We start from the raw sequence: 25,026 nt of genomic DNA on the forward strand, positions 1-25,026 counted from the left end.
GCACAATTTCCCCAGCGTCGTCCGGGTTTGGCTGGTGTGGGCCGTCATTGTAAATAAGAATTTGTTCTTAACTGACTTGCCTAGTGAAATAAAGGTAAAATAAAATAAAAAATCCCTGGACGGACAGGAGGCGGCTCTTTACTGTGTGAGTGGTTTATGGATATGTGTCCCAAATGGCACCCTATTCCTTATATAGTGCACTACTTTTGACCAGGGCCTAAAGGGAATAGGCTGCCATTTGGGACAGAACGATGGCTTGTCAGTTGGCTTTCTTCAATGTCTGAGAAAATAATGAGTGCAAGTAGACCCGATTGACATGTCCTAACTTGGGGAAAATTGCTGTGAAATGGTCTGTGGCTTCGCTGGGACTCCTTTCATGCAATGTTTCTCTACCAGCAATATCCAACTGTATATACAGTTTCATACAGCGGCATTCATTTGAGAAAATTGTTGAATGCATTTGACAAGATGAAGTGATCAACCACTTTGTATAGCAGCTAAATGTATTATTAATACAGATTTCTCATATAGATGTATTTATGAGAAAATAAAACAAATTACTATGAAAAGTATTTCAGATGTTTATTTGAAAAGTATTTACATTTAGGAATGTATGTATTCATCCTAGCTTGGTAAAACAAAAACATGGTGTAAAGTCTGATCTGGCGGTACCCATCCTGGGGAGAACGGTCCAAAGTAGTGCACTATATACACTACCGTTCAATAGTTTTTTTTGTCCATTAAAATAACATCAAATTGAACAGAAATACAGTGTAGACATTGTTAATGTTGTAAATGGCTATTGTAGCTGGAAACGGCTGATTTTTAATGGAATATCTACATAGGCGTACAGAGGCCCATTATCAGCAACCATCAGTCCTGTGTTCCAATGGCACGTTGTGTTTGCTAATCCAAGTTTATCATTTTAAAAGGCTAATTTATCATTAGAAAACCCTTTTGCAATTATGTTAGCACAGCTGAAAACTGTTGTGCTGATTAAATTAGCAATAAAACTGGCCTTCTTGAGACTAGTTGAGTATATGGAGCATCAGCAATTGTGGGTTCGATTAAAGGCTCAAAATGGCCAGAAACAAATAACTTTCTTCTGAAACTCGTCAGTCTATTCATGTTCTGAGAAATGTAGGCTATTCCATGCGAGAAATTGCCAAGAAACTGAAGATCTCGTACAACGCTGTGTACTACTCCCTTCACAGAACAGTGCAAACTGCCTCTAACCAGAATAGAAAGAGGAGTGAGAGGCCCAGGTGCACAATTGAGCAAGAGGACAAATACATTAGAGTGTCTAGTTTGAGAAACGCCTCACAGGTCCTCAACTGGCAGCTTCATTAAATAGTACCCGCAAAACACCAGTCTCAACGTCAACAGTGAAGAGGCGACTCCGGGATGCTGACCTTCTAGGCAGAGTTGCAAAGAAAAAGCCATCTCAGACTGGCCAATAAAAATAAAATATTAAGATGGGCAAAAGAACACAGACACTGGACAGAGGAAGATTGGAAGAAAGTGTTATGGACAGACGAATCTAAGTTTGAGGTGTTCGGATCACAAAGAAGAACATTTGTGAGACGCAGGCCAAATGAAAAGATGCTGGAGGAGTGCTTGATGCCATCTGTCAAGCATGGTGGAGGTAAGTTGATGGTCTGGGGGTGCTTTGGTGGTGGTAAAGTGGGAGATTTGTACAGGGTAAAAGGGATCTTGAAGAAGGAAGGCTACCACTCCCTTTTGCAACGCCATACCTTGTGGACTGCGCTTGATTAGAGCCAATTTCCTCCTACAACAGGACAATGACCCAAAGCACAGCTCCACACTATGCAATAACTATTTAGGGAAGAAGCAGTCAGCTGGTATTCTGTCTATAATGGAGTGGCCAGCACAGTCACTGGATCTCAACCCTATTGAGCTGTTGTGGGAGCAGCTTGAGCGTACGTAAGAAGTGCCCATCAAGCCAATCCAACTTGTGGGAGGTGCTTCAGGAAGCATGGGGTGAAATCTCTTCAGATTACCTCAACAAATTGACAACTAGAAGGCCAAAGGTCTGCAAGGTTGTAATTGCTGCAAATTGAGGATTCTTTCACGAAAGCAAAGTTTGAAGGACACAATTATTATTTAAATTAAAAATCATTATTTCTAACCTTGTCAATGACTACATTTCCTATTCATTTTGCTATATTTCCTATTCTAACTCATTTCATGTATGTTTTCATGGAAAACAAGGACATTTCTAAGTGACCCCAATCTTTTGAACGGTAGTGTATATAGGGAATAGGGTGTCATTTGGGAAGCACTGTGTCCTTCTGGGTGGGTATATTCTGACATTATAACGATGGGTTTAGGTTAGAATAGGCCAGATGAGGAGGAATTGTCCTTAGTACTGGAAACTTCTCTTGGTCTGAATGTCATCAAGGATTTGCTGCAGCTCTTCATCCTCGAACCGCCCCTCCAGACTGCAGACAGAAGAAAACAGGCTTCAGAACAAAACAGCACAACTACTGTCACTAAATTTATACCAAACTTTTACGCCTGATTTCCTGGTCAAGAGCCGACTGCTACCCAACTAGAGACCAGGTTTAGAGTCTGGGTTAGAGCAGGGGTTCCTACACTTTTTCACTCAGGCCCTCCTTCCAGCATTGGGGACATCCAGCGCCCCCCTGCGTAAGCTCCACGTCTATTTCTATGGGCACAAGCACTGTTCATGACACAAACTGTTCACACCCCTCTTGTTGGCGGAGAGAACATGTTGCAGGTTTAAAGCTTATTTTCTGCAATTCTACACATTTTGTCATGGGGTGCAGAGAAAATGTTGCAGTTTTAAAGCAAATTTTCTTGCAATTCTATACATTTTGCCATGTCTAATATGTGTTTATGTGATATTTCAGTGACTCAAACATTTCAACAAAATCTTCAGGCTAAAAAACTTAGATAAAAAACATTAACTGACATGGGCTAGTTGATCTGGACATTTTTGACAAGTTATAAAATAGCTCTTTAAGGTATGCAATGACTGACATGACAAGAGGAAAACTGATGATACACTACCCAATTTCGAAATTGCACCTTGTGCATTCTACCATTACAACTTTCTAGAGTATGTTGAAAGCCAGACTGACGACACCCCACCCCCCCTCCCCGCAGTTTGGGAACCCCTGGTTTAGAGGGTGGTGATAAGTGAGGAGACAGTAACAGCAGGTCTTACCTAGGGATGAGGGCTTTGGCCTCCTCCGCTGCTTCTGGACAAAGGTTGGCCAAACTGGCCAGCTCAAACTTATGCAGCTTCTTCTGCAAGAGCAAGCTGTGGGATACAGGACAATAATTGCAGTCATCACGAAAAGTTAATAAACACATTCACCACCATATAAATGTACATATACTTTTATAAGGTATTGACGTTTGTTTTTGGTTGTGATAGTGACAACAGTTACACTGACCTGCGAACACTTGCGATAGTTTCTCTGTTTTTGAACCGGCTGAAACGTGCAGTATAATTCAGAGTTTTCATGAAGACCTCCGATAGCTCTTGTTCGTCCTCTGCACTCTCGTTCTGCTGCTTGCGATGCTCCAGAAGCATGTGTACCTCAGAGTTTAGAAGTGTCTCCGCGTTCTCGAACTCTGAAGAACACAGGGGAGGGGTGGGTTTTAAGTGAATTAAGTGAATCGTAATATTCAATCTAGTTAACATAAATAAGTTGGATACGAACCTTTGGGGAAAAGTAGCTGAGAAGCGTCCTCCTCAATATCTCCGACAGTTGTTGTTGAACCGCCACTGGACGCCATGCTACTTGTCACACTGAATGAATGATCCTTCCTACCTAGCTGCCGTTACAAAAAAAAAAAAAAGGTACAGAGCTGATATCCAGTTGCTTGCTCTGAACCAAAAGTTCCGTATATCGGCGCCTTATAATTTTTTGCACAATTGTTTTGGCATTACAAAAACATTAGCAAGACGAGTCTCCAAATTCATCAAGGAAGGAAGCTCCTAGTAGCTAACAACAACAAAAAACAGCGTACCAATTAGCGTCTCCTCAGAAACACTTATAAAGTACTTCTGGGTCACGGAATTTCTGAGATTTTCAAAATAAAAGTTCCCCACGTAATAGTAGAAAGGTGTCAATAACCTGTATTTATTCATGAAAAATAATTGTCTAAACCTTAACAATGATCAATATTTGTTCATATTTAAGAGACATTTGCATAAAAATTGGGTTTCAAAACATGTAAAAAAAAAAAAAAAAAAAAAAAAAGGCTTTTAAATCATGTTCCAAGGTCAAATAAATGCCCCCATAATAATATAATACATATTGGTTTATAGATTAAAAACTATTCTGGGTGCCACACAAAGTATTCCACACTAAAAGTATTGTATCGAATCCTCAGTAGGGTCTGTAGAATGTATAGGCTATTTTGTTTCACTTGGTGCTTTCAAAACAACTTGGAACTCAGAAAAAAACGAGGTCAAATTATTACTTCGGAAAGTCGGTGCTCTTGAAAGATGCCCGAGTTTCCGACTTGGAATTCCGAGTTGAAAGACCATTCAAAACTATTTTCCCAGTTAAAAGTCAGAAGTCTGAGATTTCCGAGTTCCCAGTTGTTTTAAAGGCGGCAATTTATACTGGACATGTTCAGGACATGCCCAACACACACAGCAGAGCAGCAAGCCAATAGGATGAATCTGACGTGCTTGTCATGAGATAGGGAGTCACGGGCTGCTTTTCAAACTGCGGGTAGACAGCCCTCCGCCTTGAATGAAGTTTTACATCGTCACATCCGAGTGTAGGGAGAGTGATGATCGGAGGTAACGTCCTTGGTGGAAATCTTGAAGTTGATCTTAAAAACAACTACCCTAAAGCTATTAATGTACCTAGTAAGCTAACGTATCTAGCTAGCACTCAGGTAGCTAACTACAGTTACCCATAGCTGGCTAACTAGTTTTAATAGTTTGGTCATTTATTCCAATACATTTCAGAATTCCAAAACATTTGTTTATGAATCTAGTTACGTTTTATAGGCTCCTCACTACGAGACTAAGCCAATTTGCCAATGCTAAAATCAATGTCTATATGTATTTTTTAGCAAGCTAGCTTCATACTTTTTGCAGACATGCCGAAAATGCAGCCTTGTTGATTAAATTTAACACTTCGCGGCCACCAGAGTTTGACATGTGACTGCAGTTTGCGTTGAATTGTGGGTCATATAAACCCCGCAAGTGACCAAAGTTGTTCACTTGCTCCCTCGAGCTAAATCGAGGGCCGAGGGATCAACGTTAGTAAATTGGACCTGCACTTAAAATGGCAATCAAACTGCATCCGGTTTCGATAGGGATTCCCCCTAGGGAAAGTGGCTAGCGCAAGGACTGAGGGGGTAAAAATAACGTGTTTGGACTGCTGCCACGTTGTATATCTTCAATTCCACCTTTGAACCAGTTTCACTTTCATACACAACTCTAGACTACACAGAACTTAATCGGGTAAGCAAAACAAATATTTTGTGGAATACCATTCTTGCCTGTAGTTTAATAGAAAAGTAGAGTAGGACAATTATGTCCTTAGTTTATACGTCTTTATAGCCTATTGACATAGGTCTGCTGTATTCTTTCTAAAACTATTAGTTTTAAACGGCCAAATACCTTTAAACACAGAGTTAGCTGGGATTATTCTATCAGATCACGCCAGATAAATCAAAACAATTTAGCTCACCTGACTGTCGAAAAGGGAACAGAATGCAATGTGCGTATAGTTTCGGTTCCTCGCCTCTTACAAAAAAAAGGTGCTATCTAGAACCTAAAAGGGTTCTTCGGCTGTCACCATATGAGAACCCTTTGAATAACTTTTTTGGTTCCAGGTAGAACCCTACATGGAACCCAAAAGAGTTCTACCTGGAACCAAAAAAATGTTATCCTATTGGGTTCGTTTCCCACGGGGGGCCAGTATATAAAAAAAATAAACGTATGCATTCATTAACTGTAAGTCGCTCTGAATAAGAGCATCTGCTAAATGACTGAAATGTAAATGTAATGTAATGGATGAGCCATGAGTAGAATACATTGTATACATACAGTGCCTTCGGAAAGTATTCAGACCCCTTGACTTTTTCCACATTTTGTTACAGCCTTATACTAAAATTGATTAAATAAAACAATTTCCTCAGCAATCTACACACAATACCCAACAATGACAAAGCAAAAACTGGTTTTTAGAAATGTTTGCAAACGTATTAAAAAATAAAAAACAGAAAGACCTTATTTACATACAGTATGCATTCAGACCCTTTGTATGAGACTCGAAATTGAGCTCAGGCGCATCCTGTTTCCATTGATCATCCTTGAGATGCTTCAACAACTTCATTGGAGTCCACCTGTGGTAAATTCAATTGATTGGACATGATTTGGAAAGGCACACGCCTGTTTATATAAGGTCCCACAGTTGACAGTGCATGTCAGAGCAAAAACCAAGCCATGAGATAGAAGGAATTGTCCGTAGAGCTCCGAGACAGGATAGTGTCGAGGCACAGATCTGGGGAAGGGTACCAAAACATTTCTGCAGCATTGAAGGTCCCTAAGAACACAGTGGCCTCCATCGTTCTTAAATGGAAGAAGTTTGGAACCACCAAGACTCTTCCTAGAGCTGGCCGCCCGGCCAAACTGAGCAATCGGGCGAGAAGGGCCTTGGTCAGGGAAGTGACCAAGAACTCGATGGTCACTCTGACAGAGCTCTAGAGTTCCTCTGTGGAGATGGGAGAACCTTCCAGAAGGACAACCATCTCTGCAGCACTCCACCAATCAGGCCTTTATGATAGTGGCCAGACAGAAGCCACTCCTCAATAAAAGGCACATGACAGCCCGCTTGGAGTTTGCCAAAAGGCACCTAAAAGACTCTCAGACCATGAGAATAAATAGTCTCTGGTCTGATGAAACCAAGATTGAACTCTTTGGCCTGAATGCCAAGCGTCACATCTGGAAGAAACCTGGAACCATCCCTACGGTGAAGTATGGTGGTGGCAGCATCATGCTGTGGGGATGTTTTTCAGCGGCAGGGACTGGGAGACTAGTCAGGATCGAGGGAAAGATGAACAGAGCAAAGTACAGAGAGATCCTTGATGAAAACCTGCTCCAGACTGCTCAGGACCTCAGACTGGGGCGAAGGTTCACCTTCCAACAGGACAATGACCCTAAGCGCACAGCCAAGACAATGCAGGAGTGGCTTCGGGACAAGTCTCTGAATGTCCTTGAGTAGCCCAGCCAGCCGGACTTGAACCCGATCGAACATCTCTGGAGCGACCTGAAAATATCTGTGCAGCAACGCTCCCCATCCAACCTGACAGAGCTTGAGAGGATCTGCAGAGAAGAATGGGGTTAATACGCTTGAATGTCTAACTCGTGTCGGCCACGGAGATCGGGAGCACACAGTCCTCGTGAGCAGTGGTGGGGGGGGGGGGGGAATAAACACGGCAGTGACAATAACCAAAGAAAATTCTCTCGGGAGGTAATGTGGTGGGCATTTGATGTTAGAGTTTGAGTGGATGGCTGAGCTAGTCCGGAGAAAGAGAGATTTGAGCTGACCAACAGCTCACACTGTTGTGTGTGTGTGTGTGGCAGCCAGCCTAATGCCGCGTTCATGTCATGTCGGGAACTCTTAAATACGTCCCTCCTACTGGGGGAAATGCACGTGAACACCTCTTCAACTCGTAATTACGACTAGGAAACTTGGGTATGATCTCTGGACCCTGATCTTTCCTACATGCTGAACTCAGACTTCATACACCACTGAAAATGGCAACAAAAATGGCTGCGATTTCCGCTGTCAATGGTGAGAATGGTTCTTGCATTCCTTCAGAGCTCTGAGCACGTGAACGCTCGAAGTCGTTCCTCCGAAGTAGGCAAGTCGTTCCTCCAATCTCTCCGACCTTGATGTGAACGCAGCCTAAGCCCCTGTGCTACTCGGTGGTGTGTGGGGCTGTGCGTTGCCACAAACGTCTCTAGGTGATTATTAGCCTAGCTCCACACATGATGTTACCTCACCGGCTCCTCTGCCTGGTCTGGACATAGACTACACAGGCCTACCCGGGGGAAGGGATATAGTTTGGTTGCATCCCAAATGGCACCCTATTCCCTTTATAGTGCACAAAAAGTGCACTGGTCAAAAGTAGTGCACTATATAGAGAATAGGGTGCCATTTGGGACAAAACCTGGGAGATCATGTTACTGTCCTGTCCACTCTCAGGGAATTAACTATACGTCTACTACCACTCAGTCTGTACTATACTCAAAACCTGCTACCCATCAAAGTCACTATAGATTATACTGTAAACAGTGTCTTCATGCTAGACTATAGTAGTGTTGTAGTAGTCTTAGTTTGTACGTCTGATTCTGAACCCTCACTGAACACTGTCCGTCTCTCAAACACCTCAGAAATACTACTATCCATTAAGTTGTGTTTAGTGGGCGGAGGAGGGCATCACTGAACAAACAGAGCAGACCATTAGAGCAGCAAACAGACAATTGAACAGAATATGAAGTCAATGAGGCTTGTAATGATCAAAGACAATTGGAGTATGTCAACAAAGACCCTCCTAGACCCCTCCCGTAATCCTATTCTCCATCAGGGATAGAGTTGATCCTCCCAGTCTCTGTTTGTGTCCACAATGGCACCCTAAGATTATTTCATTCATTCAGATCTAGGATGGGTTATTTTAGTGTTCCCTTTATTTTTTTGAGCAGTGTATATATATATGAGAGAGAGATCTTACCACCTCTTATTTTTTATTTTTTTTATTTACAGAATCCTTCTAACTTCTTCAAACTCACGGAACCATAAGTCCCAGAAAGACAAGCCAAGATGGTTCTCACGCTGACAGCTCAGCCTTAAAGTGCCCCCTGAAACAAATGCATTTCAACCAAGGTTCCACCCTAAATCCCTCTAATGGTTCAGGGGACTCAGGGACCAGCAGAACCACGGCCAGCCAGGCCAGGGGAGCAGACACACGTTACGCCAAGAAGAACGTCCCTACTGTCAGATATCATCCTGACATCGCAGAGCAAAGAGCTGAGGCCCATCAGCATAGTCATAGCCCTGTCAAGAGCAGTCAGGTTAGGGGTACGCCTGTGGTCTCTCCCCCCAGGACCAACCAGGTTCAAATAAAATCTAATAAAATCAGCAGAGCCATGGCCAGCCAGGCCAGGGGAGCAGGAGAAAAGACCACAGATACATGTTACGCCAAGAAGAACATCCCTACTGTCAGATATCATCCTGACATCGCAGAGAAGAGACCTGAGGCCCATCAGCATAGTCATAGCCCTGTCAAGAGCAGTCAGGTTAGGGGTACGCCTGTGGTCTCTCCCCCCAGGACCAACCAGGTTCAAATCAAATCTAATAAAATCAGCAGAGCCATGGCCAGCCAGGCCAGGGGAGCAGGAGAAAAGACCACAGATACATGTTACGCCAAGAAGAACATCCCTACTGTCAGATATCATCCTGACATCGCAGAGAAGAGACCTGAGGCCCATCAGCATAGTCATAGCCCTGTCAAGAGCAGTCAGGTTAGGGGTACGCCTGTGGTCTCTCCCCCCAGGACCAACCAGGTTCAAATAAAATCTAATAAAATCAGCAGAGCCATGGCCAGCCAGGCCAGGGGAGCAGGAGAAAAGACCACAGATACATGTTACGCCAAGAAGAACATCCCTACTGTCAGATATCATCCTGACATCGCAGAGAAGAGACCTGAGGCCCATCAGCATAGTCATAGCCCTGTCAAGAGCTGCCAGGTCAGGGGTAAGCCTGTGGTCTCTCCCCCCAGGCCCAAAGCCCTGCCCCTGGGGTTAGGTCAGAAGGTAGAAGATGGTGTTGTGGAGGCGGTGGAGCTCCAGACCCGGGGCCAGCGAGAGAACCCCAGCTGGTTTTCCTGGCGTCAGAACCGAATCACAGCGTCGGTCGCTCACCGCCTCGCCCACAGCCGCTTCGTTACTGGCCAGAGCACAACCCCGCCGGCTTCCTACCTGGCCGCCATCACAGGCCACGGCACCAACGTCAAGACCCGCGCCATGACCTGGGGCATCATGCAGGAGGCCGAGGCCGTGCGGAGGTACCACCTATGTATTTACTGTAATTGTCCTGCGATTGTTTTTAAATGTTGTATTTGTATTGTTTTTCTGTGGCTGTAAGGATGACAAACTAATTTCCCCTCTGGGATTAATAAAGTACAATCTCATCTAATTTTATCTCAGATATCAGATCCTGAAGAGCAAGGCCCTGGGCTGGGCGGTGAGGGTGCAGGAGTGTGGCCTGTTCATCGATCCCCAGCGCCCCTGGCTAGCAGGCAGTCCTGACGGCATCGTAGAGGACCAAAGGACCGGCCAACGGCTGCTCTGCCTAGAGGTCAAGTGTCCCTATAAGCACCGTCAGAACACTGTAGCCCAGGCCTGTAGAGAGGACCCAGCCTTCTGCGTGACGATACAGGACCAGGGGGAGGAGGGGGGACAGGTTAGTTAGGACATGTTTGTTGTGTCATTGTACGCCCTGACTTTGGCTATGCCAAGCTTTATTTATTTTTTGTTCGAACATACTATCATAATAAAGGCATTTTAATTATATGAAGAGTGCCTTGCCTTGGTCCCCTTGTTTTTTGATGACCAGTTAACCCCTTAACCAAAGAGCACCTTCAATCTACAAAGATCTACCTTCTAGTGTATTCTAGCAGCACTTCCCAATTATTTTTTCTTATTTTCTCTACAGGTGAGGTACCATCTGAAGCCAGACCACAGCTACTACACCCAGATCCAGTGCCAGCTGGCGGTGACAGGGTTAACACAGGCTGACCTAGTGGTGTTCACCCTGAAGGAAACAGCCATCGTCCCTGTGACCTTTGACCCTGCGTTCTGGGACGACACCCTGGCCAAGCTGGAGATGTTCTACACCGACGCTGTCCTGCCCTACATCAGAGACAACGGACTGGACGTACCAGCTATGAGGCCGGAGGAGTAGCTAGCATGCCTGGACATTGTGGTAGAACCATGTGGCTAGCTGGTTGAGGATGTCAGATATAGAAGTCCCTAGACAAACTGTAGTTTTGTCTGTGGTGAAGGACTGGTCTGGGTTGTGTCTGTGGTAAAGGGCTATGGCGACTGCATAGATAAGTGGAACCTTCTGCTTTTGACAGGCAGGCTTGGAGATTTGAACCTATTACTTTACTTTACTGTGAAATATTTTAATGTAAATAAACCATGCCTGCCTTAAGACATCTCAGATACCTGGAGCTGATTTCGTGTGAGCAGAGATCAACCTATTACTGAACAAAAATGTAAACACAACATGCAACAATTTCAAATATTTTACTGTACATAGAAGGAAATCAGTCAATTTAAATAAATAAATTAGGCCCTAATCTATGGATTTCACATGATTGGGCAGGGGCACTGTTATGGGTGGGCCTGGGAGGGCATAGGCCCACCCAGTTGGGAGCCAGGTCCACCCACTGGGCTGGCGTGGTTATACATGGTCTGCGGTTGTGAGGCCAGTTGGACGTACTGCCAAATTATCTACAACAACGTTGGAGGCGGCTTATGGTAGATAAATGAACATTAAATTCTCTGGCAACCGCTCTGGTGGACATTCCTGCAGTCAGCATGCCAATTGCACGCTCCCTCAAAACTTGACATCTGTGACATTGTGTTGTGAGACAAAACTGCACATTTTAGTGGTCTTTTATTGTCCCCAACACAAGGTGCACCTGTGTAATGATCATGCTGTTTAATCAGTTTCTTGATATGCCACACCTGTCAGGTGGGTGGTTTATCTTGGCAAAGGAGAAATGCTCACGAACATGGGATGTAAACACATTTTTGAGAGAACATTTGAGAGAAATATGCTTTTTGTGCGAATGGAAAATTTCTGGGATCTTTTATTTCATCTCATGAAACATGGGACCAACACTTTACATGTTGCTTTTTTATTTTTGTTCAGTATATATGATCAACAGTAGTGTGGCAGCTGACAGGAACATGGCGTAGTTGTGCTGGAGATCGGTTGCTTAAATAGGCACTGGAAGAATACTTGCTTAATAATGGTGATGCTTTGCTCCATTAAAACAAGACAGAACCATATTATCTGGTCTGGTGACTGATTTTGTGTACAAGGTACTTGTGAAAATAATATGTAAACCAGGGCTGCCCAACCCTCTTCCTCGAAATCTACTGTCCCGTAGGTTTTCAGTCCAACCCTAATTTAGCGTATCTGATTCAGCTAGTTAAGGTCTTGTTGAGCAGCTAATAAGTAGAATGAGGTGTGTTAAATTAGGGTTGGACTGAAAACCCACAGGACGGTAGATCTCCAGGAAGATGGTTGGGCAGCCCTGATGTAAACAGTACAGAACAACGATGAGACTTACGAGTTAGTCGTTGACCTTTATTACTGCATGTGTCACATATAAGCTATAATAAACAACTCTAAAAAAGCAAACTATTTACATCTTACTAAAGGTTTACCATCTGATATAAACTGAGTGTACAAAACATTATGAACACCTGCGCTTTCCATGACAGACTGACCAGGTGAAAGCTATGATCCCTTATTGATGTCACTTATTAAATCCACTTCAATTAGTGTAGATGAAGGGGAGGAGACAGGTTAAATAAGGATTTTTAAGCCTTGAGACAATTCAGACATGGATTGTGTATGTGTGCCATTCAGAGGGTGAATGGGAAATAAAATATATAAGTGCTTTTGAACGGGGTATGGTAATAGGTGCCAGGCTCACCAGTTTGTGTCAAGAACTGCAACGCTGCTGGATTTTCACGCTCAACAGTTTACAGTGTGTATCACGAATGGTCCACTACCCAAAGGACATTCAGCCAACTTGACACAACTTGTGGGAAGCATTGGAGTCAACATGGGCCAGCATCCCTGTAGAACGCTTTCGACACCTTGTAGAGTCCATGCCCCGACGAATTGAGGCTATTCTGAGGGCAAAAGGGGGGAGGTGGGGGGTGCAACTCAATTAGGAAGGTGTTCTTAATGCTTTGTATGTACGCTCGGTGTAAATATATAACGTGTTTGGAAGAGTGGCAGGCATCCACTGGGCACTGTATAATAATAATACAACTGAGAGTCAGAAAGTCGCACTCGTGACAATCTTATACATCTTAAATGGCAACAACTGTGGAAATAACTGAAAATGCATATTTTGAGAAAGCAGTCCCCAGAAACCTGTCCATGTGTCTCAAATTGCACCCTATTCCCTACATTGTAAAATACTAAGGAGTGATTGAACATACTAGTGTAGATGAGCCAAGGCAAGCCCTTAGGTTCAGTGATGCACAAATGAAGAGATGGGTGGATGGAGGGAGTAATGAAGGGAGGGGTGGATGGAGCCTGGAGGGACCTGGCCTTTACGACCAGGTCCACCTAAAGGATATCGCCCTCAACAGCAGACCCAACACCTCACACAGGAGCAACAGATCAACAGACACCCTGCCCAGACCAGCAAGACACTCTCCAAGACCTGCGGGACCACCCCCACCCCCCCGGACCTACACATAGAGGACCCCCGCCGAGAGGACCTACATCCAGACCAGAGCACCACAAGCCACATCCACACCCCCACCCCAAACAATTAACACCCCCCCAAGTCAACCATGCCCACACCCCATTTAGGCCCCCTCAGATCAGACCTATGCCCTTCCTACCCACCCCATGCCCCCTACTCCCGCAAAGAGGGCCTCAACATGAAAGTCACACATACGCCCAGGCCGTGAGCAGGCAAATAGACCCAACCCCCACTCTTACACTAGCCCAAGCCAATGGCATGTACCAGATGCTCAGCAGGCTCTGCTCACAATTGCTGGCCTGAGGCCAAACCACACGACCAACAACATTAGACACTTTATGGAACACAAAGCCTTCACTATTTCATCCTGGAATATCCAAGGCCTGAGGTCATCTGCCTTTGGCCTAAAGAGCAGGAACCTGGACTTCACGAAAGAAAAGGGAAATACAGACATTGTCACCCTACAAGAAACACGGTATAGAGGAGATGGACCCACTGGTTGCCCTCTAGGTTACAGAGAGCTGGTAGTCCCATCCACCAAACTACCAGGTGTGAAACAGGGGGCTCAGGGGGTATGCTAATTTGGTATAGAGCAGACCTAACTCACTCTAATAAATTAATCAAAACAGGAACATTTTACATTTGGCTAGAAATTCAAAAGGAAATGATCTCAACAGAGAAAAATGTCCTCCTGTGTGCTACCTATATCCCCCCACTAGAATCCCCATAGTTTAATGAAGACAGCTTCTCCATCCTGGAGGGGGAAATCAATCATTTCCAGACCCAGGGACATGTACTAGTCTGTGGTGACCTAAATGCCAGAACTGGATAAAAACCTGACACCCTCAGCACACAGGGGGACAAACACCTACCTGGAGGTGACAGCATTCCCTCCCCCATATGCCCCCCTAGGCACAACTACAACAACATAACCAACAAAAACGGGTCACAACTCCTGCAGCTCTGTCGCACGCTGGGTATGTTCATAGTCAATGGTAGGCTTCGAGGGGACTCCTATGGTAGGTACACCTATAACTCATCTCTTGGCAGTAGTACTGTAGACTACTTTATCACTGACCTCAACCCAGAGTCTCTCAGAGCGTTCACAGTCAGCCCACTGACACCCCTATCAGACCAAAGCAAAATCACAGTCCACTTGAACAGAGCAATACTCAATCATGAGGCATCAAAGCCAAAGGAACTGAATAATATTAAGAAATGCTATAGATGGAGGGATAGTGTCGAAACCTACCAAAAAACAGTTAGGCAACAACAAATTCAAATTCAACAACAAATTCAAATTCAACAATATTTTTGGCCCTATAACAAAGAACAAACAGCAAAAAAATATACATGATCAAATGCAAATCTTAGAATCAACTATTAAAGACTACCAGAACCCACTGGATTCTCCAATTACATTGAATGAAATATACAAACCCTCCAACCGAAAAAGGCCTGTGGTGTTGATGGTATCCTCAATGAAATGATAAAATATACAGACCACAAATTCCAATTGGCTATACTTAAACTCTTTAACATCATCCTTAGCTCTGGCATCTTCCCCAATAAGGACTGATCACCCCAATCCACAAATTTGACAGCAATAACTACCATGGGATATGAGTCAACAGCAACCTTGGGAAAATCCTCTGCATTATCATTAACAGCAGACTAGTTCATTTCCTAAGTGAAAACAATGTACTGAGCAAATGTCAAATTGGCTTTTTACCAAATGACCGTACGACAGACCACGTATTCCCCCTGCACACCCTAATTGACAAACAAACAAAACAAAACAAAGGCAAAGTCTTCTCATGCTTTGTTGATTTCAAAAAAGCTTTTGACTCAATTTGGCATAAGGGTCTGCTATACAAATTGATGGAAAGTGGGGTTGGGGGAAAAACAAACGACATTATAAAATCCATGTACACAAACAACAAGTGTGTGGTTAAAATTGGCAAAAAACACACACATTTCTTTCCACAGGACATTGGGGTGATACAGGGATGCAGTTTAAGCCCCACCCTCTTCAACATATATATCAACGAATTAGCGAGGGCACTAGAACAGTCTGCAGCACCCGGCCTCACCCTACTAGAATCTGAAGTCAAATGTCTACTGTTTGCTGATGATCTGGTGCTTCTGTCACCAACCAAGGAGGGCCTACAGCAGCACCTAGATATTCTGCACAGATTCTGTCAGACCTGGGCCCTGACAGTAAATCTCAGTAAGACAAAAACAATGGTGTTCCAAAAAAGGTCCAGTTGCCAGGACCACAAATACAAATTCCATCTAGACACCGTTTCCCTAGAGCACACAAAAAACGATACATACCTCGGCCTAAACATCAGCGCCACAGGTAAATTCCACAAAGCTGTGAACGATCTGAGAGACAAGGCAAGAAGAGCTTTCTATGCCATCAAAAGGAACATAAAATTCGACATACCAATTAGGATCTGGCTAAAAATACTTGAATCAGTTATAGAACCCATTGCCCTTTATGGTTGTGAGGTCTGGGGTCTGCTCACCAACCAAGAATTCACAAAATGGGACAAACACCAAATTGAGACTGCATGCAGAATTCTGCAAAAATATCCTCAGTGTACAACGAAAAACACCTAATAATGCATGCAGAGCAGAATTAGGCCGATACCCACTAATTATCAACATCCAGAAAAGAGCCGTTAAATTCTATAACCACTTAAAAGGAAGCGATTCCCAAACCTTCCATAACAAAGCCATCACCTACAGAGAGATGAACTTGGAGAAGTGTCCCCTAAGTAAGCTGGTCCTGGGGCTCTGTTCACAAACACAAACAGACTACACAGAGCCCCAGGACAACAACAACAACACAATTAGACCCAACCAAATCATGAGAAAACAAAAAGAGAATTACTTGACACATTGGAAAGAATTAACAAAAAAACAGAGCAAACTAGAATGCTATTTGGCCCTAAACAGAGAGTACACAGTGGCAGAACAACTGACCACTGTGACTGACCCAAAGTTAAGGAAATCTTTGACTATGTACAGACTCAGTGAGCATAGCCTTGCTATTGAGAAAGGCAGCCGTAGGCAGACCTGGCTCTCAAGAGAAGACAGGCTATGTGCACACTGCCCACAAAATGAGGTGGAAACTGAGCTGCACTTCCTAACCTCCTGCCAAATGTATAACCATATTAGAGACACATATTTCCCTCCGATTACAGAGATCCACAAAGAATTTGAAAACAAACCCAATTTTGATAAACTCCCTTATCTACTGGGTGAAATACCAGTGTGCCATAACAGCAGCAATATTTGTGACCTGTTGCCACAAGAAAAGGGCAACCAGTGAAGAACAAACACCATTGTAAATACAACCCATATTTATATTTATTTATTTTCCCATTTGTACTTTAACTATTTGCACATTGTTACAACACTGTATATATACACATAATATGACATTTGAAATGTCTTTATTCTTTTGGAACTTCTGAGTGTAATGTTTACTGTTAATATGTATTGTTTATTTCACTTTTGTTTACTATCTACTTCACTTGCTTTGGCAATGTTAACATACGTTTCCCATGCCACTAAAGCCCTTACATTTAATTTAATTGAATTAAAGGGTTGGGTGAAGGTAAGGGAGGATGAAGGGAGGGGTGGGGGTAAATGAGATTAGCATGTGAGAAGATGTTATGTTCTCACCACAACAGTAACAACAGACTGTTACCAACCACATCCCTCTTTCACCCCTGCCCTCACTCCATCCCCCCATTCCCTCTTTCTCTCTCCTGTAGCCCCTCATTCCTTCCTGAGTAGACATGATTGTCTGTGAATGTTCTGGAGAGAGTGATAGGATCTTACAATGCCTGGATAGGTATTTTAAGTATCAGCTAGCCACATCATATGTTATAACAATCTGGTGCCTGACGGCACAGTTGATGACCATTGGTTGATGAATGCAACATCTGAGCAGGGGAACACAACCGTAGACTCATGGCTTGGTTGCTGATGGCAGTGTCCTGGGTCGTGTTCATTAGGCACAAAATTTAAGAAAAAGGACTGAAACAGGGAGGACTACCTGGACTTGTCCAATAACAAAAGTTAATTTACTTTTTCTGTGTTTTACTGAACACAACCCTGGTGGCTGGAGGTGGTTTTTGCAGAGTGGCAAAATGGACCAGCATAGAACTTGATGCTCACTAGTGGTCAATGTCCCAAATGGCACCCTATTTCCTACATAGGGCTCTGGTCAAAAGTAGTTCACTATATAGGTTACCTAGTCAGTTGCACAACTGAATGCGTTCAACCGAAATGTGTCTTCTGCATTCAACCGAACCCCTCTGAATCAGAGAGGTGCGGAGGGCTGCCTTAATCGACATCAACAGCGCTCTGGGAGCAGTTATTGTTGGGGGTTAACTGCCTAGCTCAAAGGTAAAACTGCAGATTTTTCCACCTTGGGGATTCAAACCAGTGACCTTTCGGTTACTGGCCCAACAGTCTTAACCACTAGGCTACCTGCTGCCAATTGGGATGCAGCCAATGAACCAGCTGGTGCTCTCTAGTCGCTGAAGCGTTTGCGGGGGGCGATCCGCGCCCGGTTGGAGCGTCTGATGTTGGTCTTGGCATCTCGGCAGGGCTGGCAGGTGAAGACTTCAGGAACGTGCGTGCGGCGGATCTTAGCGCAGGACAGGTGCACCCAGGTGCCACACTCACTACACTCTATCATGGGCCGACCCGCGAACGGCTTCAGGCAGAAACAGGTGATCAGGTCCCACGAGTCGTCCTCATCTGAGAAAAGAGAGAAATAGAAGAGAGACGTTATATTAAACACAGCCTCTGTTTTAAACTATCAATGATGGTTGTAGATAGTGATGAGGTAATGAGTGAGCTGTGTCCAAAACGGCAACCTGTTCCATATTACTTTTGACCAGAGTCCTACTAGGGTCCTGGTCAAAAGTAGTTCACTATATAGGGAATATGGGCCTTGGTCAAAATTAGTGCTATAGAGGACAGCGTGCCATTTGGGATGCACCTTTAGTCTCAGGTGGGATTCCTTTCTACTCACCCTCCATCTTGCTGTTGTCTGCAGACATGTCCTCTCCATCGCTCCCTCCCTGGTCTGTCTGGTAGTTGCTCCTTCCATGGTCCCGGTCCTGGTCGGGACTGCTGCCCTCCTCTGTGTGGTAGCCTGTCTCTTGGTCTTCAGCTAGCTGACCTCTCAACCTCCTGTCCATCACCATCCTCAGGATATCTGACCTCTGACCCCTGTCTATCCCTCCTTCACTACCAGACCCCTCCCAGCTCTCCCTAGACCCCTTCTCCTCTTCTTTTCTTATCTTATTTTCTGTGTCTCCCGGCCTGTGAGGACTGCTCCCCTCCGTCTCACAGCTTGTCGTTGTCATGTCAACAGGCTGCTCTGTCACTTCCTGTTCCAGTTCTTCACTTCCTTTCTTCTGAGGGGTTGTAGCGTCGCTTGTCTTCCCAGCTGACCCGTTGGGGTCTGGTGTGTCTGTCTGACCGATGTTGGTCTTGTTCTTGTGGTCAGAAAGAGAGCTGCTGGGGGTGGCTTCAGGGAAGAGTTGAGTCAGGGAAGATTGGGGAAGTTTACAGTCATGGTCACGTTTGGGAACCGTGAGAGGATGTATTTTGTTGTAAGTAGGACAGCTGTTGTGGTTGGTCCGTCCAGACTGGGGCTGGTGCTGCTCATGGAGCTCTGGCATTCTGCTGACTGTTGATCTAGGGGCAGCCTGTTTCGTATTGGGAGACTTCTTGGCCCTTCCTCCTCTAGGCTTCTTCTCCCCCTGACCAGGCCCAGCTGGATTCTTGTCTGACCTCCTCCTCTTCACCTCCTTCCCTTTCTCCGTCTGGCTCTGAGCGGAGGAGCCACAGTCTGAGTTAGGAGAGGACTGGTAGGCCCATGGACTGGTACTGTGGCTGGTGCTGCAGGGGTTGCTGTCCCTGGGCTTGCTCTCACTACACCACCACTCCTACAGGGGGATACATCACCATGTAAACACAACAGCAGAACTGGATACATCATTCAACAGAAATATACTGAACAAAAATATAAACGCAACATGCAACAATTTCAAAGATTTTACTGAGTTACAGTTCATATAAGAAATCAGTCAATTGAAATAAATTCATTAGGCCCTAATCTATGGATTTCACATGACAGAGCATACAGATATGCATCTGTTGGTCACAGATACCTTTAAAAAAAAAGGTAGGGGTGTGGATCAGAAAACCAGTCAGTATCTGGTGTGACCACCATTTGCGGCGTGACACATTTCCTTCGCATAGAGTTGATCAGGCTGTTGATTGTGGCCCGTGGAATGTTGTCCACTCCTCTTCAATGGCTGAGCGATGTTGCTGGATATTGGCGGGAACTGGAACACACTGTCCATGGGGCACTCTGTTCACAATGTTGACATCAGCAAACCGCTCGCCCACACGACGCAATACACGTGGTCTGCGGTTGTGAGGCCGGTTGGATGTACTGCCAAATTCTCTAAAACGATGTTGGAGGCAGCTTATGGTAGAGAAATTAACATTGAATTCTCTGGCAACAGCTCTGGTGGACATTCCTTCAGTCAGCATGCCAATTGCATGCTCCCTCAAAACTTGAGAAATGTGGCATTGTGTTGTGTGACAAAACTGCTAATTTTAGAGTGGCCTTTTATGGTCTCCAGCACAAGATGCACCTGTGTAATGATCATGCTGTTTAATCAGCTTCTTGATATGCCACACCTGTCAGGTGGATGGATTATCTTGGCAAAGGAGAAATGCTCACTAACAGGGATGTAAACAAATTTGTGCGCAAAACTTTTGTGGATCTTTTATTTCAGCTCATGAAACATGGGACCAACACTTTACATGTTGCATTTATATTTTTCTTCAGTGTAGAAACAATAAGAATCAATTAATTACAAGAGCAATTTGGTGTTAATAAGCTACATCTCAGTCTTACTTGAACAGGAGAAAACTGTGTTTTATCAACCTACCTCTGTTTGATAGGGGATGTATCCAGCATAGGCCAACACAAAGGTGCAAAACTGGTTGAAGTCTTCCACAGTGCGTTTTCTCTTTCTCTGCGGAAACAAACAAACAAACACCTTGTTATTATATACCATTAATAACCACATTGTAACATATGCCGGGTCCCTCCCATCCATGCAGCTGGCTCGTAGCGCCGGGTAGGCATTTGAGACCATTCCATTGGTCTTGAAAGCAAACTCTTGCTACTCGGTGCACCCAGCGAGCTGAAACAAATGCACCTAAGTGCAATAGCAAACTGCCGTGAGCCAAAGCGCGGGAGGCACTGTCACACCGACCAACCAACCAGTTGTAGGCAAGCCTACACTTCGTTCGGTTGACAACATCGAGACAGTTATGTAACAGACAAACCCGATGTGTGAAAGCAGGCTTTACGGTAATGATACAACGATTTCCAACTGCTTTAGAACGTCAGGGCCCACGCCTTTTGAAATGTAAACGTTATTAACATGGATAGATGGTGGGACTGACTCGGTGTGGCCAAGAGAGATACCTATACTGCAAAAACGGCTATATATCCTAGAAGTAGTGATCAAGCTCAAGCTAAACTAGAAAAGTACATTTCCTGAAGAAAATGTGGTGTGCTTGCTAGCTTGTTTTAAAGTATTTATGGTTGTGAAATAAGTTATAGTAGTGGTAGTGACTGCAGTAGTAATGGTAGTGACTGGTTATAGTTGAAAATGTAGGTAGATGGAAAGATTGATTGAATGATTGATAGGATAAGATATGATGGGCCCGTGTAGTTCAGTTGGTAGAGCATGGCGCTTGCAACGCCAGGGTTGTGGGTTCGATTCCCACGGGGGGTCAGTATGAAAAAATAAAAAAATAATGTCTGCTAAGAGCGTCTGCTAAATGACTAAAATGTAAAATGATAGCCTGAACATGTGAAAGTTGGTTTGGTGTCTCTAGCTTGATCGGTTAAAGAGTTACTGTTGGTGGGATAGCTTATGCTAATTTATGCAAATGTATATAGTTATAGCTTATAAAGATTTTAAACAATTTGAAATTAGGATAGCCTGAACATGGTCAAGTTGGTCTTATAGCTTAATTGGCAAAGGAGCAGGACCATTTTGAATAGCTACCTCTGTAGTCATATTGTTCTCATTCAAACCCATGGTAATTTATGCAAATGTTAAATGGTTATAGGTGAAAAAGTATCAATACAATTTTATTTTATTTTAAATTCTGTTTAGGAAGGTCATAAAAAACATGATACAAGACAATTTATTTCAAAAGAACAGAATAACATGTTTTGAGTTGTATTTATCTGTGCTTCATAGCAGAGGCTATGAAATCAACAGCAGATTTATATTCCCCTGTCCTACCACAGTCAACACATATATTTTATAGTAACAATGTAATGGAATATATACTAGAAAATAGAAAGGATCTTTTCCCCAAATGGCTATTGCTGATTGTCGCCAGTACTCATATGAGGAACGCACATGTATGGAGCCTTGGTTATTCTAGGAAAAAGTAATACTTTGAATCTGAGACAATCTGCACAATTTGTAGAGTTGTTTGGCAAAAATAGGTTAATTAAAAACCTTGGAATCTGCTCTGTCAAATAGGGTATAGCAATCAAAACGTCTGGCCTGCATGGACCTCTGTAGACTGATATGGAAGAAGTGCTATTTGGTAAGCTCCAGTCCCTTCTTTTCCAATGCATTGGTGCGTTTCTCAATGCACAATGCGCTGGTGCACTGGTCATCAGTCTCTTCATTCTCAATTGATAATCTTGTCACCCATCAGACTATTGTCAATTTAATATTTTCTTTAGGCCACATCTATTATTATTATAATATGTGTGAAATTTGTTTCAATATAGTTTAGGTGTAGTTTGGACGGGCTAGATGGGCAGGCAACTGTTGTCTTACAGTCAGAAAATACACTATAGTCTTCTTTTAGTATTTACAGTCTATCCGCTTCTGGATCAATCAATACATTTTCTGACTGATTACAATTTACATTTGGTGTCCTGAGGTTTCTTATGACCTATATTAACATAATAAATGCATTCATTCAGCAATTTATTATAGAATATTTACACAATTGAAATAACAACTGACTGTCATGGCCATTCTAGTAGTTATGGATTTCCGGCCCGCTGAGTGGTAATAGCTGAAGCAGTTTAAGCGCTAGAGCGAGTAGAATAATAATAATAACAATAATAATAATATAAGTATATAAGAAATCTAGAGTTGTGCTTTTAAGGAACCCACAACTTTAGGCTAAGATTATCGAAATAAACTTTCAAAAGGCCTGACACTGGAATGACACAAAATGGACAGCCCTTCAAAAACGTGTAGCCAAATAGCCTACAACGAGTGAAAACGTAGTCTATAGCTCAAGAAAGACTCGTGAATATTGCATAGACCTGTGTTGATATACAGAGGCTATTGCAACACTGTTGCAACTCGATTGGACATTATGTTTCACTTAATGGCAACATTGTGTCGGAGTGTGTAAAGCCGGGGCGGAAGGGCTTAATGGGGGAGGGGAGGAAACGAGGGCTGAAACAGATTGTAGGTGCACGTATAACAGAAACACTGACAACGAAGCCGGTCTCAATGGTTTCTCGGAGTGCCAAAGGTAGCCTAGTCGTCATTTCAACAAGACAACTTTTCGTGTATAGGCTGGCTAGTCTTATTGTAATTTTCATCCCATCCGAGATTTGACAGTCAGGAAAAAATGTACTTCATGTCTGTCTCTACACAGGGGTCATCTGCATAGGAACTGATCAACGCATAACGAATCAAACACAGTGCCCAAAATCACTCAAATGATCCTCTACTGTCCTTAAAAGTAATTTTATCTAAAGATGGCGACGAAGATGTCACTTCATCGTAACCTGATTGCTGGGCGGTCACCAGAGAAAAATGACAGTTGAAGTAGGCTAGTAAAATGTAACCTTCGCTTCTCCAAATAGTTTATCTAAATTAGAGAGCTTGATCAGAAGGCATCCTAGTCTAGTTTACTCACGGATCTAATTTGTCATGAACATAAAGTTGCGATAGCGGAGTGCCAAATATTTCAGTGACACAATAGAATTCCTCCTGACATGGCTTCTGTAGTCTAGCCTAGACTACACACACTCGATGCTGCGCAGGAAAAAAAACAAGTTGTGTCAACGTTTTCTGGACACACAAACTAGTGGACACGTTTCACACGAAGCATCCATCGTCGTCGACGTTTTTTTCACTGACCATCATTTAAAGGTGTTTGATTCATTAGGCTACGCGGAAAGAACATGGTCGTATCCAAGTCCAAGACGCGCGCCCTGGACACACCACACACAACAACAAGCTAGTAGCCTACACAGAAACGTATTTGTTCTTACCACTTTGGAAAACATTTACCAACAATGTAGGCTAACGACAATGTAATAAACCATACATACCTGGGTTAACATTATTGTATGTCCCTGTAGATCAAATGGGGAAAAAATGCTGAAGGTGATGTCTTGTCCTTGCTCGGCTGTAGCCTTGTCCTGATTATCTTCAAATCAACGAAATTGGGTCTTTTGAGAAAATAAATCTCAATGTTCTAGTTACAGCAAAACAGTCACCATTTAGCTACTAGACATTCTAGCATTGTCAGCAACTCCCCAGTTGAAATGTAGCCAATTATCTTGTTTGATCCACATTACAAAAAAAAAGATAAACCATTGATCAACTGTCCTAGAATGCAGACTAAGAGCGAAAATGCACTTTTCTTTGATAGTCTCTCTACGAACAATCGTCTTTGTCGCTGCGGCACAAGCTGTCCTACGATTAAAAAAGCAACGAAAAGTACACGGACTCGTAAGAGTGGGAGATCAGCGAAACGATCACATTCTATTAGTAACATCAGTTCCCCGAGCAGGACAGGACCGCTTTAACTCAAAAGAGGAGGGTAACTCCCGTTTCGTAGAGAGATTAACGAATACTATCTAAAATACCTATTGCAGTATAAGAAATATGCGTTATAAATTGTAGCACAATATTATAATACTATAACACATTTGCATGACACAACAAAAACAAAACTTACTACATACAGCGTATACTTTGTGTAACACCCCTGTCCAGTCAGATGGTTGAGGCCGTCCGTCATCTAGTAAGACACTGAACATTAGGACATATTATCATATCTCCCGCGAAAAGTCGGCAACCGATCATGGAGCACAGGCGCCCTCATTTATTTTGAACTGATTTGAAGCTCCATGTTTTTAGCTTTGAGAAAGTCACTATGTGACCATGTAAAATCATAATTTCATTATGTTTGTGTCAAATGGTTAGCCCTCTGCGCAAGTGTTTACAAATATTTCAACATTACCACATTGTGTTTGGCTAGACAAGCCTACTCTGGCACAAAAACATTCCATAGTCTACCAATAGATGGTGTTGTAACACTTGTTACCTGGGACAGTAAGCTCTCACTTTCTCA

The 25,026-nt window shown here is 43.5% G+C and overlaps 3 protein-coding genes across 4 annotated transcripts; 1 reads left to right on the forward strand and 2 right to left on the reverse strand.

Moving 5' to 3' along the window:
* Positions 1-568: 568 nt before the first annotated feature.
* Positions 569-5,775, reverse strand: LOC311102205 (DNA-directed RNA polymerase II subunit RPB4). Its single transcript, XM_084143462.1, has 5 exons — positions 5,709-5,775; positions 3,714-3,828; positions 3,444-3,624; positions 3,212-3,307; positions 569-2,462 (listed from the first exon to the last, which is right to left on the reverse strand). Exons 2-5 carry the CDS (start codon positions 3,787-3,789, stop codon positions 2,384-2,386), a joined length of 432 nt encoding a protein of 143 aa, XP_083999588.1. The 5' UTR covers positions 3,790-3,828; positions 5,709-5,775; the 3' UTR covers positions 569-2,383.
* LOC311102204 (uncharacterized protein) lies at positions 4,778-12,106 on the forward strand. 2 transcript variants are annotated; one of them, XM_084143461.1, is made up of 4 exons: positions 4,778-5,479; positions 8,790-10,089; positions 10,232-10,487; positions 10,740-12,106. In XM_084143461.1, the coding sequence occupies exons 2-4, from the start codon at positions 8,894-8,896 to the stop codon at positions 10,986-10,988; spliced, it is 1,701 nt and encodes a 566-aa protein (XP_083999587.1). In that variant the 5' UTR covers positions 4,778-5,479; positions 8,790-8,893; the 3' UTR covers positions 10,989-12,106. The 2 variants fall into 2 exon arrangements, with proteins under 2 accessions (XP_083999587.1, XP_083999586.1); XM_084143460.1 differs by lacking the exon at positions 4,778-5,479 and having other exon boundaries at positions 8,805-10,089; positions 10,232-10,382.
* Positions 12,107-16,915: 4,809 nt separating this feature from the next.
* On the reverse strand, positions 16,916-24,456 carry LOC311101358 (uncharacterized protein). The gene is made up of 4 exons (XM_084142493.1): positions 23,999-24,456; positions 20,547-20,633; positions 18,608-19,529; positions 16,916-18,330 (listed from the first exon to the last, which is right to left on the reverse strand). Exons 1-4 carry the CDS (start codon positions 24,008-24,010, stop codon positions 18,101-18,103), a joined length of 1,251 nt encoding a protein of 416 aa, XP_083998619.1. The 5' UTR covers positions 24,011-24,456; the 3' UTR covers positions 16,916-18,100.
* Positions 24,457-25,026: the final 570 nt, after the last annotated feature.

Source organism: Coregonus lavaretus (genome assembly GCF_964263955.1).
Source record: "Coregonus lavaretus genome assembly, chromosome: 26".
Classification (NCBI taxonomy): domain Eukaryota; kingdom Metazoa; phylum Chordata; class Actinopteri; order Salmoniformes; family Salmonidae; genus Coregonus; species Coregonus lavaretus.

Excerpts from the sequence above, each read along its gene's own strand:
- LOC311101358 (XM_084142493.1), bottom strand. Across the intron at positions 19,530-20,546 it reads ACATCCCCTATCAAACAGAG|GAGTGGTGGTGTAGTGAGAG; the intron begins GTAGGTTGATAA and ends ATCCCCCTGTAG. Across the intron at positions 18,331-18,607 it reads AGACAACAGCAAGATGGAGG|ATGAGGACGACTCGTGGGAC; the intron begins GTGAGTAGAAAG and ends CTCTTTTCTCAG.
- LOC311102204 (XM_084143461.1), top strand. The coding sequence starts at position 8,894 with ATGCATTTCAACCAAGGTTCCACCCTAAATCCCTCTAATGGTTCAGGG. Across the intron at positions 10,090-10,231 it reads GAGGCCGAGGCCGTGCGGAG|ATATCAGATCCTGAAGAGCA; the intron begins GTACCACCTATG and ends ATTTTATCTCAG. Across the intron at positions 10,488-10,739 it reads AGGGGGAGGAGGGGGGACAG|GTGAGGTACCATCTGAAGCC; the intron begins GTTAGTTAGGAC and ends TTTTCTCTACAG.
- LOC311102205 (XM_084143462.1), bottom strand. The coding sequence starts at position 3,789 with ATGGCGTCCAGTGGCGGTTCAACAACAACTGTCGGAGATATTGAGGAG. Across the intron at positions 3,625-3,713 it reads TCAGCTACTTTTCCCCAAAG|AGTTCGAGAACGCGGAGACA; the intron begins GTTCGTATCCAA and ends TGTGTTCTTCAG. Across the intron at positions 3,308-3,443 it reads ACTATCGCAAGTGTTCGCAG|CTTGCTCTTGCAGAAGAAGC; the intron begins GTCAGTGTAACT and ends TGTATCCCACAG.